The sequence below is a fragment of the Lepus europaeus genome, chromosome 1, assembly GCF_033115175.1.
Source record: "Lepus europaeus isolate LE1 chromosome 1, mLepTim1.pri, whole genome shotgun sequence".
NCBI lineage: Eukaryota > Metazoa > Chordata > Mammalia > Lagomorpha > Leporidae > Lepus > Lepus europaeus.
Window position 1 is genome coordinate 163954873 of NC_084827.1, and position 14397 is coordinate 163969269.

The following is a 14397-nucleotide window of genomic DNA, read 5'->3' on the forward strand; positions in this document are numbered from 1 at the left end:
GCAGCCATCACATCAGCGTGTTGGGGCCCACTCTGCATGCCTGTCTATGCCCAGCTGCCTCCCACCTCGGCATCCTGTTTCACCTGCTGCACAGTGAGATGGGGAGGACAGCCCGACCCTCTCAGTGAACCAGGCCTGGACCGGCGAAACGGCTGTGGCTGGGACAGTCGCCTTGGGCACACGAGGATGGCCCGATGGGCAGCAGCCTGTGACTGCGGCAGGTTAACAAACTTCTGCCAGGAACAGGCAGGGAGAGTGGAGCGGGCCTACCTCACTTGCTGTGCAGCAGATAGGGGAACTCACTTCCCCCATCCCCTCGCACTGCCTGGCGCGTGGAAGCGCCCTCCTTGGGTACAGCTGCGATCCAGATGAGGGCAGGGCTGTGCCAAGGTCACAGGGCCTTGCCCCCTTCCCTTCTTCCCTCCAGCCCTCCACCCCAGGCTGCTGACCCGCTGGGTGTGTTTCCTTTTTTGGGCGAGGCCATTCCATCCTCTGTCCAGCAGCTCCATCCCTGCTTCTTCTCCCTGCTCCCTTAATGCCTAAGGATTCAGGGACCCAGCTGCAGCAGGTGTTCATGAAGGGGCTGTTAGGGAGCCGCCTTGTGCTGGGGGCCCTGTTTCAATGAGACCCAGGAGCATCAGACTGGGGTCCAGTGGCTCCTTGCAAAGAACTCTGCCCTTGAAAATGAGAGGTGACCTCGGGCTTTTGGGGGAGAGGGAGGAATCACAGGCTCTTAGAGTTGGGCATAACTTCAGAACCCCCAGGGCAAGCCCGTCTGGCTATAGACTGGGGAAGCTGAGGCCCAGGGACAGGAGGTACGGGCCAAGGTCAAATGCTGGGTACCAGGCCTTCAGGACAGCTGGAGGTGTTGGGGCTAAGGGGGAGCGGTGGGTACTTCCAGGTGACCTCAGGTCCAGGGGCTTGTGGCTCCAGAGGGGGTCGCCTCCAGAGCTCTTTAGGGGAGGGGGCTCTCCAAGCACGCTGCGCGGGAAGCAGGGCGAACTTGGGGGATTGTGGGAACGTCGGGCCGTGCCCCCGCCCCCAGCAACGCGTTGGGGTGCCTGGAGCAGGGGCGTGTGGGCATTTGGGGTCCTGCGCCGGCCCGGGCGGGGTGAGTCACGGCTCGCTCGCTCCTATTGTGCGGCCCGGCGGCGGCGGCGGCGGAGCTGCGGGGCCGAGCGCGAGGAGGTGGAGCCCCGGGCTGCGGGCTCCGGCGCCTGCGTCCGCCAGGCCCGCCCGGCTGTGCGCGGCGAGAGGCCAGACGGGAGCCCGGCGGCCGCGCCCCGGAGCGAGCGGGGAGGGACATGGCGCGCGGTGACCCGCCGGGGCCCTGCAGGCTGCGGAGCCCCGAGGTACCGCGGGGCGGGGCGCGGCGCGGGGCGGGGGCCTCCGGGCTGCCCCAAGAGGGGCTGAGCCGCGGGTGCGCGCTCGGGCCGGGTGCGGGGATCCGGCTCTGGGATCGGGGGTGGGGGAGCACCAGCGCAAAGATCCTAACCCCGCCCGATTCCCCAGGGCTCCCCACTAGGCCCTCGCAGCGCCCCCTTCTTCTCACCTGGGTTTCGGGTGCCTTCGTGAGCGAGAGCTTCCCGAGCCGCATCCCCGACCATGGCCAACGGACTGATCCCGCCGCCCGGGGGCGCCTCCCCGCTACCCCAGGTGACTGATGCTCCGGGGTGGGGTGGGGGGTCCAAGGAGAGGGAGGGAATCTTAGGAGGGACGGGGCGTCCTCTGGCCGACCCTGGCAGCCCAGATCCAGGCATGGTGCAGGAGCTTGGTATTTTCCAGGCACGGAGAGGGTGGTTGCTGGGGTGTTGACCCAGGCCTGGGGCTCAGGGGAAGGGGGCTGTGGAAGACGGAGCCTGCTGGCCTCCCCACCCCCAGCTCGGGTTTGGAGTTAGGGGGTCCTCAGGTGAGGCCGTCTGGGCCCGCAGGTCCGGGTGCCCTTGGAGGAGCCCCCTCTGAGTCCCGACACGGAGGAGGAGGACGATGACTTGGGCAAGACCTTGGCTGTGAGCAGGTTTGGGGACCTCATCAGCAAGCCCCCAGCCTGGGACCCCGAGAAGCCCAGCCGCAGCTTCAGCGAGCGGGACTTTGCGTGTGGGTAGCCTGGGGTCCCCTGGTGCGGCTGCCCTCACCACCATCACCTTCATCGCGCCACCATCACCGTGCTCACCACTGGCTTGGCCACCCAGGGCCGTCCTGGGCCGGACACTGTGCTGGACTGTGCTGGGCCACCATGCCATGTTAAGTCATCCCGCCTCCCTCACCCATCGGCTGACCACCTGCCCGGGGAGCCAGGGCCCCAGAGCAGGGCGGATGTAGGGAGATGGGCCTGGGCCTCCCTCGTTGACCTTCATCCCCCCCCTTTGGCCCTCCCCTCCCCCAGTTCCTCCTCCCCTTCCTGCTGTCTCATGCTCTTCCCCCCACCCCCATTTCTCGACCGTCTCTTTCCATCGCTCTTCTCCCCGATGCTAACCAGGCCTCCTCAGTGACAGGACCCTGGGCACCTCTGTTGGGGGGAGGGGGACCTGCAGCTGGGGGAAGCACTGGGTGTCCTTGTTTGAGCCTTGAGCTAGGATAAGGTCTGTGCCCCCTGGGTGGGGAGGGGCCCCCTTCTGTGTCAGGGGGCTCAACCGGGTCTCCTGCACCCCCAGTTCACCGGCACACATCCCACCACACCCACCACCCGCTCTCGGCGCGCCTGCCTCCACCTCACAAGCTGCGGCGGCTGCCCCCCACCTCTGCCCGGCACACCAAGAGGAAGAGGAAGAAGGAAAAAACCTCTGCCCCCCCCTCGGAGGGTACCCCTCCCATCCAGGAGGAGGGGGGAGCTGGAGCCGACGAAGGGGAAGAGGAGGAGGAGGAAGAAGAGGAAGGGGAGTCTGAGACGGAAGCTGTGGAGCCCCCACCCTCAGGGTCCCCCCAGAAAGCAAAGGTAGGGTCTGCCCCTTGAAGGGGGGAGGTGGCTGTCAGAGACAAGTGTGGAGGAGCAGGGCGAGGACCGTGGTTGGGGGGCCGTGTGGGGCTGGGGGCTGCGTGGTAAGTTGAGGCAGGGCCCCGGCACACCTGTTTGTCCACAGTTCTCCATCGGCAGTGATGAGGATGATAGCCCCGGCCTCCCCGGGAGGGCTGCCTTCACCAAGCCCCTGCCCTCGGTGGGCCCACGCTCCGACAAGAGCCCCCAGCGCTCTGTCAGGTACCTGCCCCGCACTGGGCAGAGCCCTAGGTCACCTGCTACCTGAGGCCAGAGCAGGAGAGGAGAGGGGCATTGTTTCTGTCCACTGGGCTTCCGAAGAGGAGAGGACGAGAGGGGAGCGAAAGGGCAAAGAGCAGAGCCATGAGGTCCAGAAGTCTCCAGGAGACGCGGGGCTGTGGGAGTGAGGAGGAAGATGGGGATGGAGGCAGAGGAGGGTAACAGGAAGGAAGGGCCGGAGGGGTGGGGGCGGGGGCTGGAGGGCCTTGTCTAGCGCCCAGGGGTCCACTGTGGGCCTCCCACACTGGGGGAAGGCAAAGGAACCCAGTGGCAGTCAAGTCCAAGGTTGCCGTGTTGCCCCTGCAGCTCCTCCAGCCCACGAGCCCGGGCGCCCCGAGTGGCCGGGGAGAGGAGCCGGCCCTGGAGCCCCTCGGCTAGTTATGACCTGCGGGAGCGGCTGTGCCCAGGTAGTGCCCTGGGCAACCCAGGGGGCCCGGAGCAGCAGGTGCCCACGGACGAGGCGGAGGCCCAGATGCTAGGTTCTGCGGACCTGGATGACATGAAGAGTGAGTGGCCCCGTGGCGCCTCCCTGGCCCACTCCTCTGGGCTCCCGGCCTGCCAGGGACCTCCAGGAGTCTCTGCTCTCCCCCCGAGCGTCCCTGTCTGCTGGAATGCAGTCGGTGACGGGGAGCTCACTGCCTCCCCCAGCCACATCTCTGGTTGCCAGAGCTGAGGTTTGCTTGGGTGACACCTCCACCCTGCAGCCCTGGTTCTGTCCTCTGAGTCACCCCTGGAATAAGGCAGCCCCTTTCCCTGTCACCTCTACTCTCTCTGAGGGCAAACCGCCTACATCCCCTGGCTCTCACTCCCCTTGGAGGCAGCTGCTGAGGCCGAGCCACTCAGCCAGGCCCCTGCTCCTCTCTGTGGTAGGACCCCTCACTCCGCCCCCCCCCCCCCCCCCCCGCCCCAGGCCAGGCCTGGCTGTGATCTAGGCACATTCCTTCCATCTTATCAGTGCCCGGGCCTCTGTGCCACCTGTCATCACGCATGGGGCTCGGTGCCCAGGCTCGGGGCATCACTGATCCCGCCCTCCCGCCCTCCTCCTCCTCAAGCTGTGGGGGGTGGGGTGGGGGGGGGAGGGTAGGGCTCTGAGCTCATACGTCATGGAAAGTTGCCAGGGCCTGGGGACAGGGACAGGGACAATCCGATGGCAGCAGTGGCAGTAGTGGCGGTGGCAGCAGGATGGGGGGGGTCAGGGGGAGGGCCTGTTTACAGATCCAGGGGGAGCTGGCAGTGGCAGAGAGCAGGCTTGGGGACACAGGGTGTCAGTCCGGGTTGGGAGGGCTCGGCACCTGCCACTGTGGTTGGCCTCGGCTGCCACCTGAGGACAGCCAGGGCTCTGGGGAGAAGCAGGGGCTGAGACCTTGGCCGCTGCGGGGGCAATGACGAGTCTGCTGGAGGAGATCACAGAGCCCAATGGGGCGCTGAGTCCTGGGGCTGGAGATGCCGAGGCCCAGAGCCCCGGCAGGGATCCCACCCCCAGCCCTGGCGACTCGCTGGCCTCGGAGGACCTAGAGATGTTTGTACTGGACTTTGAGGACTATGGCCTGTGGGAGCCTGGGGCCCAGCCTAGCCCCACAGCAGGGGACCCCGCTTGTGAGTAACTGGGCAGGGCACAGGTTCCGAGGGGGGAACAGGTGCCGAGGAGGGCACATGGGAAGTGCTGGGGGCTTGGTTCCTGGGGGACCAAGGGGAGGGGTGTTGACTGTGGCAGAGGCTCAGGGTCTACCCAGGGCTGTGGACCAGCTGGGGTAGAGTTAGGATCTGCCCTGTATTGCCACTTGGCTGGTCCTTCTCCCTTCCTGAGTCGCACCTGATGCGTGCAATGCCCTTGGCCTTGGAGGGTGTGGTTCCGGTACTGTGGTCCCTCATGGCTGTGTACCCACCCAGTAGCCTGGGGGCTCAGAGCCCAGCCTCTGCGCCCACCAAGCCTACTTCCCTGCAGGCCACCGGCTGGAGGACAACCCCGGCGTGCGGCGGCACTTGGTGAAGAAGCCATCCCGGGTGCAGGGCGGGAGGGGCAGCCGCGGTGGCCTGGCCCCCACCCTGCGCAGGAAGAAGAAGAAGCAGCAGCCGGACCGGAGGCCTCACGAGGTAGGACACCCGAGGCGTGGGGCTGCGGCCCCATCACGCCCGCTGCCTGGACCGTTCGCTGCCTTGCCCCGTCTCTGTGCCCTGACCTGCCTGTGCCAGCTGCCCCCGTCCTTGACCCCTCCTCGCAGGTGTTCGTGGAGCTGAACGAGCTGATGCTGGACCGCAGCCAGGAGCCGCACTGGCGGGAGACGGCGCGCTGGATCAAGTTTGAGGAGGACGTGGAGGAGGAGACGGAGCGCTGGGGGAAGCCCCACGTGGCCTCGCTGTCGTTCCGCAGCCTGCTGGAGCTCCGGAGGACCATCGCCCATGGTAGGGGCCTCGGGCGAGCCCCTTCCTCACCAGGGGACTCAGCGTGGGCTGCTCACCTGCTGCTGTGTACTCCGCCGGGGTCCTGCGCCCAGGCGAGATTTGGCTGCCCCATTGGGGCCAGGGAGTCCTTGTGCCTGAGCTGCCTGTAAGCTCTGTGGTGCCTGTACCCTACTCGGCACACAGTAGGTGTTCAGTACCTGTGCTCTGTATACAGTCGGTGTTCAGTACCTGTGCTCTGTATACAGTCGGTGTTCAGTACCTGCACAGTAAATGAACAAATGGCTTCCCCTTGCTTGGCGAGGAGGGGCCGTGGCTCGCCCTTGGGCGGCTTTCACACCCTCTCCCTGGGTGCCTGGATGCCCGGGTGCTTGGCTCACCCAGCCTGCCCTCGGGCGAGGTGGCGTGGTGGGGGTGGCGGCGGCTCCCGGCTGATGGGCGGTGCCTCTCCGCTGCCCGCGCTGCCAGGAGCTGCCCTGCTGGACCTGGAGCAGACCACGCTGCCGGGCATCGCGCACCTCGTGGTGGAGACCATGATTGTGTCCGACCAGATCCGGCCGGAGGACAGGGCCAGCGTGCTGCGCACCCTGCTGCTAAAACACAGGTTCGGTGCCTTTTCGGGCGGCCCCAGCCTCTGCCTGACGGCCGCGAGCCAGCGCCACCCGTTCCTCTTGCGGCTGTCGGAAGCTCTCAGAGGCAGAAGAGAAGGGAAGCCCCGACCCTCCACTTCTCGTCTAACGTGACTCTCTCCCACCCCGTGCCCCCCGCTGCCGCCCCAGCCATCCCAACGATGACAAGGACAGTGGCTTTTTTCCCCGAAACCCGTCGAGCTCCAGCGTGAACTCAGTCCTGGGCAATCATCATGCGACCCCCAGCCACGGCCCCGATGGTGCGGTGCCCACCATGGCGGATGATCTGGGGGAGCCAGCCCCGCTCTGGCCCCATGATCCGGATGCCAAGGAGGTCAGTGGCCTTGCTCTGACCTGGGCTGGGGGCCTGGGAGGATGTTCAGTTTCATGCGAGGGTTTGATTGGCTGGATGCCTGTGCTGGGGACCCGGGAGGTGTAGCTCTGAGGATGTGGCTGAGCTGTGGGGGCCTTCTAAGTGCCAGCATGCGGCTGAGGGGGTGCAGGTGCTGTGGGCCTCCAGGAGAGAGAGAGTGGAGACCCCAGGCTGGGAGGGAGGGCGCAGGGCTGGAGCGAGGGCTGGGAGGGCCTGCCACGGCCTCCGGTCTGGGTCCCAGCCCTATTCCAGTTCTGCGTCCTCAGAGGCCCCTGCACATGCCCGGGGGAGATGGCCACCGGGGGAAAAGCCTGAAACTGCTTGAGAAGATCCCGGAAGACGCCGAGGCCACCGTGGTGCTCGTGGGTGAGGAGGGCCGGGCACCGGGGCGGGGGTCTGCCTCTAGTGGCCGTGGCCTGCTTGCCCTGAGCTCTGGCCTGGAAACTGCCTCTCCCATCTGCAGCCAGGCCCCCTCTTCCCTGCCCCGGGCTCCTGCTCTTCCTCACTCTTCCCATCAGCCTTTTCGCCCCAATCCTGTGTTCCCTGCCCAGTGTCCTGGATGCCCGCTAGCCTGTATGGCACCATTGTGAGCAATGGAGAGAAGCAACCCTTCTTTTGTACCCCTAATTTGCACCTGTGAATGGTAGTAAACACAGAAACAAATTAGGGGGCCTTTAGAGAGGGGTTTCTTTGCGCAGTGTACAACCTGCTCCACTGTTAATGATGACCCCCGATGTCCCCGCTAAAGCCTGCCGTGAGCATTCCCCTTTGCCTAGTGCCCTGTGCCTTGTTGTCCCCCCAGGCTGTGTGCCTTTCTTGGAGCAGCCAGCGGCAGCCTTTGTGCGACTGAGTGAGGCTGTGCTCCTGGAGTCGGTGCTGGAGGTCCCTGTGCCGGTCCGCTTCCTGTTCGTGATGCTGGGGCCCAGCCACATCAGCACCGACTACCATGAGCTCGGGCGCTCCATTGCCACCCTCATGTCTGACAAGGTGGGCACTGTACCCCGAGCCTCGCCCCCTGCACCCTGCTTGTCTGTGTTCTTCACGGAGGAAAGGGTGTTGGGGGCCCCTCCTGGGTGGAGGCCCTGCTCTGGAGACTCTTAGGGGGGACTGTTGGCCCAGAGGAGAAAAAGGAACCGTGGCTGGGGTGGTGACGTAAGAGGGCAAACAGCCCGGGCCCCAGAGCTTGGAGCCCTGTACGGGAGGGATGCTCTCAGGGTCCTGTGCTGGGTGGGCCAGGCTCTGCATCCTCATCCAATCAGAATGGCTCTCTGGACCCCTGGTAGGCCAGATGGCTCCAGGTGGGCACGTCTGGAGGTCCTGGGGGAGCCAGGCCTCCTTGGGGGCCTGCAGGGACATGCATCAGTAGACTGGACTGGCGTAGGTGGCCGTGCCCCCCTGCCCCCGTGCCTTAGCTCAGAGGCCTGACACCTCCTGCCCCCTCTGCAGCTGTTTCACGAGGCTGCCTACCAGGCGGACGACCGGCAGGACCTCCTGAGTGCCATCAGTGAGTTCCTGGACGGGAGCATCGTGATCCCCCCGTCCGAGGTGGAGGGCCGCGACCTGCTGCGCTCCGTGGCTGCCTTCCAGCGCGAGCTGCTGCGGAAGCGGCGGGAGCGGGAACAGACCAAAGTGGAGATGACCACCCGGGGCGGCTACCTGGCCCCTGGGAAAGGTCAGAGCGCGTGGGGCCCAGCCCTGTCCCAGGTTCCCCCATCCTCTGTTCCTGCCTGTGCTGTCCAGGGCTGAGCTTGGTTGGGGGTGGGGCAGGGTGAAGCCTCCTCCAGGCAGAATGGCGTGGTCTGTGTGCCAGTAGCTCCCTTGTTCCCCCAGAGCTGGCTTTGGAGTTGGGGGGCTCCGAGGCGGCCCCTGAAGATGACCCCCTGCTGCGGACGGGCTCGGTGTTCGGGGGGCTTATTCGGGACGTGAAACGGCGCTACCCGCACTACCCCAGCGACCTGCGGGACGCCCTGCACTCCCAGTGCGTGGCCGCTGTGCTGTTCATCTACTTTGCGGCCCTCAGCCCTGCCATCACCTTCGGGGGGCTGCTAGGTGAGGGGTGGGAGCGGCAGGCCAGGGGCTCCTCTGGGCCCTTCAGGGGTCCCTGTCACCTGCAGGGCTTTAGGGTTGGTGGGGGAGGGTGTGTCTCAGTGACCACTTTTGCAGTGGGCTCTATATAGAGCGAGGGATGGGAGAGGCGCTGGGAGGAGTCCTGTGATGGCTGTGGGGTGGGGGGCTGCGCCGAGGGGGCCCCGTCTGCCACGCTGGTGGCTGCTCTGCCCTTGTTGGGGCCCTGGAGTTAGGGTGAGCTGGGGGAGGAAGAGGAGCAGCAGAGGGAGCCAGGCTGCGGCCCCCGCTGACCGTGCCCACCCCAGGGGAGAAGACGGAGGGGCTGATGGGCGTGTCCGAGCTGATTGTGTCCACGGCTGTGCTGGGCGTCCTCTTCTCTCTGCTGGGGGCCCAGCCGCTGCTCGTGGTGGGCTTCTCGGGACCGCTGCTCGTCTTTGAAGAGGCCTTTTTCAAGGTGAGGAGGGCCTGGCCTGCCCAGCGCCCGCTCTCGCAGCTTCCCCGCTGCCCACCCCGCGGGGGCACTGGCCAGCGGGGCAGACCGCCTTCACGTGACCTCCCACCATCCCCCTCTAGTTCTGCCAAGCCCAGGACCTGGAGTACCTCACTGGCCGGGTGTGGGTCGGCCTCTGGCTGGTGGTCTTCGTGCTCGCCCTGGTGGCCGCGGAGGGCAGCTTCCTGGTCCGCTATATCTCGCCCTTCACCCAGGAGATCTTTGCCTTCCTCATCTCACTCATCTTCATCTATGAGACCTTCCACAAGCTCTACAAGGTGGCCGGCGGAGAGGCTTTGGGGTGGGCACAGGTGGTGGCTGGGCAGTGCTTTGGGTGGGAGAGCAGGAGACGGGACAAGGGGGAGGGCTTGTTGGGCGTGGCAGGCCTGGAGACACCCAGGCCAGGTCAGAGCTGAAGGGGAAGGAGCGAGACCCAGTGGGTGTCAGTCGAAGGCTCCAGGTCACTGGTAGGAGGCGGAGCAGTGGGGATTCACCTGCGCAGGTGTGTGAATGGCTGAAGATGCTGCCTCTGTGCCAAGGGGCTGGGGCTCTTGGGTCTCTCTCTCTCTCTCTCTTTTAAGATTTATTTATTTGAAAGGCAGAGTTTACAGAGAGAGGGAGAGATGGAGAGAGAGAGAGAGGTCTGTGGTTCACTCCCCAAATGGCTGCAACAGCCAGAGCTGGGCCAATCTAAAGCCAGGAGCCAGGAGCTTCTTCCAGAGGGGCCTGGACTGGGCCATCTTCCTCTGCTTTCCTAGGTGTATTAGCAGGGAGCTGGATTGGAAGTGGAGCAGCCAGGACTTGAAGTGGCACCCACATGGGATGCTGGTGTCACAGGTGGCAGCTTTACTGGCTACACCACAGCACCAGCCCCTTGGGTCACCTTTTAGAGGAGGGTGTGTGTGGGTGTGTGCGATGTAGCCAGATGTCTGTGACTGTCGTCTTGAGGTCCGGGAGTGGGTACTGCTGGTGATGAAACCAGGGTCACCTGCCCGGTGGGTGGTAAGATGTCCTTGCTGCCCACGCACAGGTATTCACAGAGCACCCCCTGCTTCCGTTCTACCCCCCGGAGGGGGCGCTGGAAGGAGCCCCGGAGGCTGGCCTGGAGCTGAACGGGAGTGCCCCGCCCCCCACCGAGGGTCCCCCGGGCCCCCGGAACCAGCCCAACACGGCCCTGCTGTCCCTCATCCTCATGCTTGGGACCTTCCTCATCGCCTTCTTCCTGCGCAAGTTCAGGAACAGCCGCTTCCTGGGTGGCAAGGTGCGTGGCTGCTGGCCATGGGCCCCCACAGTCCCTGCTGCGGCTGCCAGGCCAGGCCCCGCCCCCACAGACACGCCCCTCCGCAGGGCCCCACCCCTCCCCACGGGCCACGCCCCACCTCCTCAGAATTCTGCCCCTGCCTCCTCCTGCATCTTGCTTGTCCCTAAGGGAAAGTTTAATCCGGGCAGAAACGCTCTCCTGGGTGGGGCTGGCACCCATGGCAGGGGTCAGAGACCAGACCGAGGGACCCCGGGGAGGGTGGGGGTAGAGAGTTTTCGACTCTCCCCTCCTCTGCTTCCTGCCCCTTCCCAGGCGCGCCGCATCATCGGGGATTTCGGCATCCCCATCTCCATTCTGCTGATGGTCTTGGTGGATTACTCCATCACAGACACCTACACTCAGGTGCGTCTGCCGCGGCCAGGGTGGGGCGCTCGCGGCTCCTCAGCAGTGTGCAGGGAACCCGAGCAGGGCCAGAAGCCAGCTCCCCTGGCGGAGGGGCCGAGCTGGGGGGAGCAGGGGAGGCTGGGGTTCGCACAAAGCAGCTGTGTTGGCTGCCCTGAGTCCTGAGGGAGGCATCAGGCTGGGGGCTGGATCACAGCTCAGCGAGAGGGTATTCCATTCCCACCACACCTGGGACCGGCGAGTCTGGGGGCTGCAACACTAATTTCCCCCAGGCCTGGCCACGCCTCAGCTCCCTCACGTTCCCGTGCTGGGGGCCGAGAGCCTGGGGGAGGCTTCCCGGCGCTGGGACGCCGTGGCCCTGAGCCCTCTCTTCTTCCTGCCACGCAGAAGTTGACGGTGCCCACAGGGCTGTCAGTGACCTCCCCTCACAAGCGCACCTGGTTCATCCCGCCCCTGGGCAGTGCCCGTCCCTTTCCGCCCTGGATGATGGTGGCCGCTGCGGTTCCCGCCCTCCTGGTCCTCATCCTCATATTCATGGAGACGCAGATCACAGCGTGAGCTCGGGCTGGGGGCCTGCTGGGCGGGGTGGGGGCAGGGCGGGAGTGCAGAGCGCTCCGTCGTGGAGACGTGGAGACGCCGTGGGGAGCAGTGGAGCTGGAGCAGAGGCCCGTGTGTGTGTTTGTGTGTGTGTGTGTGCCTGGGCCCTGGCTTGCTTTCTGCTGATGGCTCCTGGTGTCTGCTGCCGTCACTGCCTGCAGGGTGCCACTTGCCAGCCCTCGGAAGGCTGCCGTGTGTTCTGTCACCCGGGCGCGCTCGCACGTGCCTCCCCGTGGTTCGGCCACGGCGACAGGGTGGGATCCGGCACCTGGCTTTCGTGCCACTTCCCATGTTCGCAGTGTGAGGATTGGGCGCCGCTTTGCTCCCCCGTGCGAACTCCCGTTGGGGGACCGAGCCCTGGGGAAGAGTGGCCGCCCGCCCATCGCTGCCCCTCCGCGCCCTCCTGGCCCTCCCTGCAGGCTCATCGTCAGCCAGAAGGCACGGAGGCTGCTCAAGGGCTCCGGCTTCCACCTCGACCTGCTGCTGATAGGCTCCCTCGGCGGGCTCTGCGGGCTCTTCGGGTTGCCCTGGCTCACAGCTGCCACTGTCCGCTCCGTCACCCATGTCAACGCACTGACGGTCATGCGCACTGCCATCGCGCCCGGCGACAAGCCCCAGATCCAGGAAGTGCGGGAGCAGCGGGTCACCGGGGTGCTCATCGCCAGCCTCGTGGGTGAGAGCCCGGCCGCCCCCAGCGGAGCCCGTGACCACGCCTGCGCTGTCCGGGCCTCCCTGCGCTTACGGTCAGGACAGGCGCTCCCTCCACCCTGGGCCTGCTTCCCGCCTCTCTTCGTCCTGGGCGCGGGCTGAGGCCCTGTCTTCGCAGGGCCCGCACACGAGGCCCGGCCGCCATCTCGGGCTGCGCGTGCGGTCAGCGGCGCGTGCGTCACTCCTGCAGGCCTGTCCATCGTCATGGGGGCTGTGCTGCGCCGGATCCCGCTGGCCGTGCTCTTTGGGATTTTCCTGTACATGGGCGTCACCTCGCTGTCTGGCATCCAGCTCTCCCAGCGCCTGTTGCTCATCCTCATGCCAGCCAAACACCACCCCGAACAGCCCTACGTGACCAAGGTCGGGCCCGGAGGGCAGTCTGTGGGGGGGGGGGGGGCTGGGCCGGAGCTGGACGTGATGCACACGAAGGCCAGGCCGGGCTTCCGCGTGGTGAGGCCCGGTGCCTGCTCTGCAGGTGAAGACGTGGCGGATGCACCTGTTCACCTGCATCCAGCTGGCCTGCATCGCGCTGCTCTGGGTGGTCAAGTCCACGGCGGCCTCACTCGCCTTCCCCTTCCTGCTGCTGCTCACCGTGCCTCTGAGGCGCTGCCTTCTGCCCCGGCTCTTCCAGGACCGGGAACTGCAGGCGGTAAGGGGTGGGGGCTGGGAGGCCCTGGACCCAGACACCCCCTGCTGGGCTCTGCTGGGCCCCCTGCTGGCCGTGTGCCCTTAGGCAAGCTATCTAGCCTCCCGGAATGTTCTTTTCACGTCTGTGGGGCGAATAGTGGTGTCCATCTCGTAGGGCTGTTGGGAGGGTTAAGTACTCATCCAGGTGAAGTACTTAGCAGGATGGTTTGGTTCAAGAGAAGGCACAGCCCTGGACCTGGGGATGGTGGGGGGGGGTGGTGTGGCGCTGAGGTCCGTGCAGTTTGCCCGTGTTCACACCTGGTGCGCAAGGGGATCTCGGGAACGAAAGTGGGCTGTGGTTCATGTTAGGAGGAGGAGGAGCCAAGTGTCGGGTGGGGGTGGGGCGATGATTTTGGTCAGCTTTGGTCCTGGGAGCGGCCTGCCTCCGAGCCTCTCCTAACCGCTCCCCCGCCCGCCTCCGCAGCTGGACTCCGAAGACGCCGAGCCCAACTTCGACGAGGACGGCCAGGATGAGTACAACGAGCTGCACATGCCCGTGTGAGCCACGCAGAGGGGCCCTGGAGACCCCAGCCCCGTCGTGATGGACGCTGGCACCCCGGGCAGAGCCCAGCCGCAGGGCCTGGGGAGGGGTGCTCCTCGGCGCCCACGGAGGGACCTGGAGCCCTGCACACGCCAGGCCCGAGTGGCCTTCCTGACTCCTCCCCGGGGCGACCCCGGCCAGCCCCTCACAGACCAGACCGGCACACGGCTTCGCGCTCATTATAACTCCACTCCTTGTCTCGTGTCCGCCTCGCGTTCTTCGCCGCCTCGGGCCTCTCCGGCCTCGCTCATCCACTGGGAACGGGAGCTGGGGGAGGAATTCTGTGGTCAAGGCCATCTCGCCCGGAGGGAGGCTCCAGGCGGGGGACAGAGGCCTTGGGGGGAGGGGCGGGCAGGCGCACAGAAGGTCAGAGCGGCCGAGGTCACCGGAGGGTGGGGGTGGGGCAGGAGGCCGCTGCGCTGCAGCCACGAGGGACAGCAGAGAGGCTGCGGGGCTCGTGGGGCCGCCGAGGCCAACGGACTACGTGCGGCGTCTTCTGCACCCGAGCAAGGAACCGCGGCCCAATCCCTCCGACGCCGAGGTGGCGCCAGATTTGGGGTCCCCGCGACCGTTTTAGAGCCTCTTGGCTTAGAAGCGGCGGTTCTGGGATTCCTGAGGCCGCTCCTTGTGCAACGCTCCCTTGCTCTGCCAGAAATAACCTGGGAGGCCTCGCCGGGGTGGAAACGGGAGCCCGTTGCGTCACAGTTGCCGGGCAACCAGCTGCGTGAGCCGTCGCCGTGCTGCCCTCTGGTGGCTGCTGCCGCGTACGGCAGGCCCCGTTCTCCTTGAGCAGGGGCCGCACTGCCACCTGCTGGATCCGCTGCGGTCAGGGGTCCCGGGCACGCGCGCTCGGTTCCTCTGCCCCAGAGACGCTCAGGGTCGGGCAACTCGGATCCGGGATCTCTTAGTCCCTTCGGAGCGGGCACATTTTCCCCTCCAAGTGTTCAGGCCAACACGCGGGGCTGTTTGCCATGTCCCTAAGGCGATGA

The 14397-nt window shown here is 66.3% G+C and overlaps 1 protein-coding gene across 5 annotated transcripts; it reads left to right on the forward strand.

Moving 5' to 3' along the window:
* The first annotated feature begins 1282 nt into the window (after positions 1 to 1282).
* On the forward strand, positions 1283 to 13606 carry SLC4A3 (solute carrier family 4 member 3). 5 transcript variants are annotated; one of them, XM_062192705.1, is made up of 23 exons: positions 1283 to 1352; positions 1513 to 1656; positions 1932 to 2097; positions 2655 to 2935; positions 3081 to 3196; positions 3560 to 3759; positions 5199 to 5347; positions 5476 to 5656; positions 6122 to 6257; positions 6433 to 6616; positions 6922 to 7021; positions 7458 to 7642; positions 8102 to 8327; positions 8486 to 8704; positions 9028 to 9176; positions 9296 to 9490; positions 10243 to 10473; positions 10786 to 10875; positions 11263 to 11429; positions 11892 to 12145; positions 12371 to 12540; positions 12656 to 12829; positions 13292 to 13606. In XM_062192705.1, the coding sequence occupies exons 2-23, from the start codon at positions 1606 to 1608 to the stop codon at positions 13367 to 13369; spliced, it is 3702 nt and encodes a 1233-aa protein (XP_062048689.1). In that variant the 5' UTR covers positions 1283 to 1352; positions 1513 to 1605; the 3' UTR covers positions 13370 to 13606. The 5 variants fall into 5 exon arrangements, with proteins under 5 accessions (XP_062048689.1, XP_062048697.1, XP_062048707.1 ...); XM_062192713.1 differs by having other exon boundaries at positions 12695 to 12829; XM_062192723.1 differs by having other exon boundaries at positions 12812 to 12829.
* The last annotated feature ends 791 nt before the right edge of the window (positions 13607 to 14397 follow it).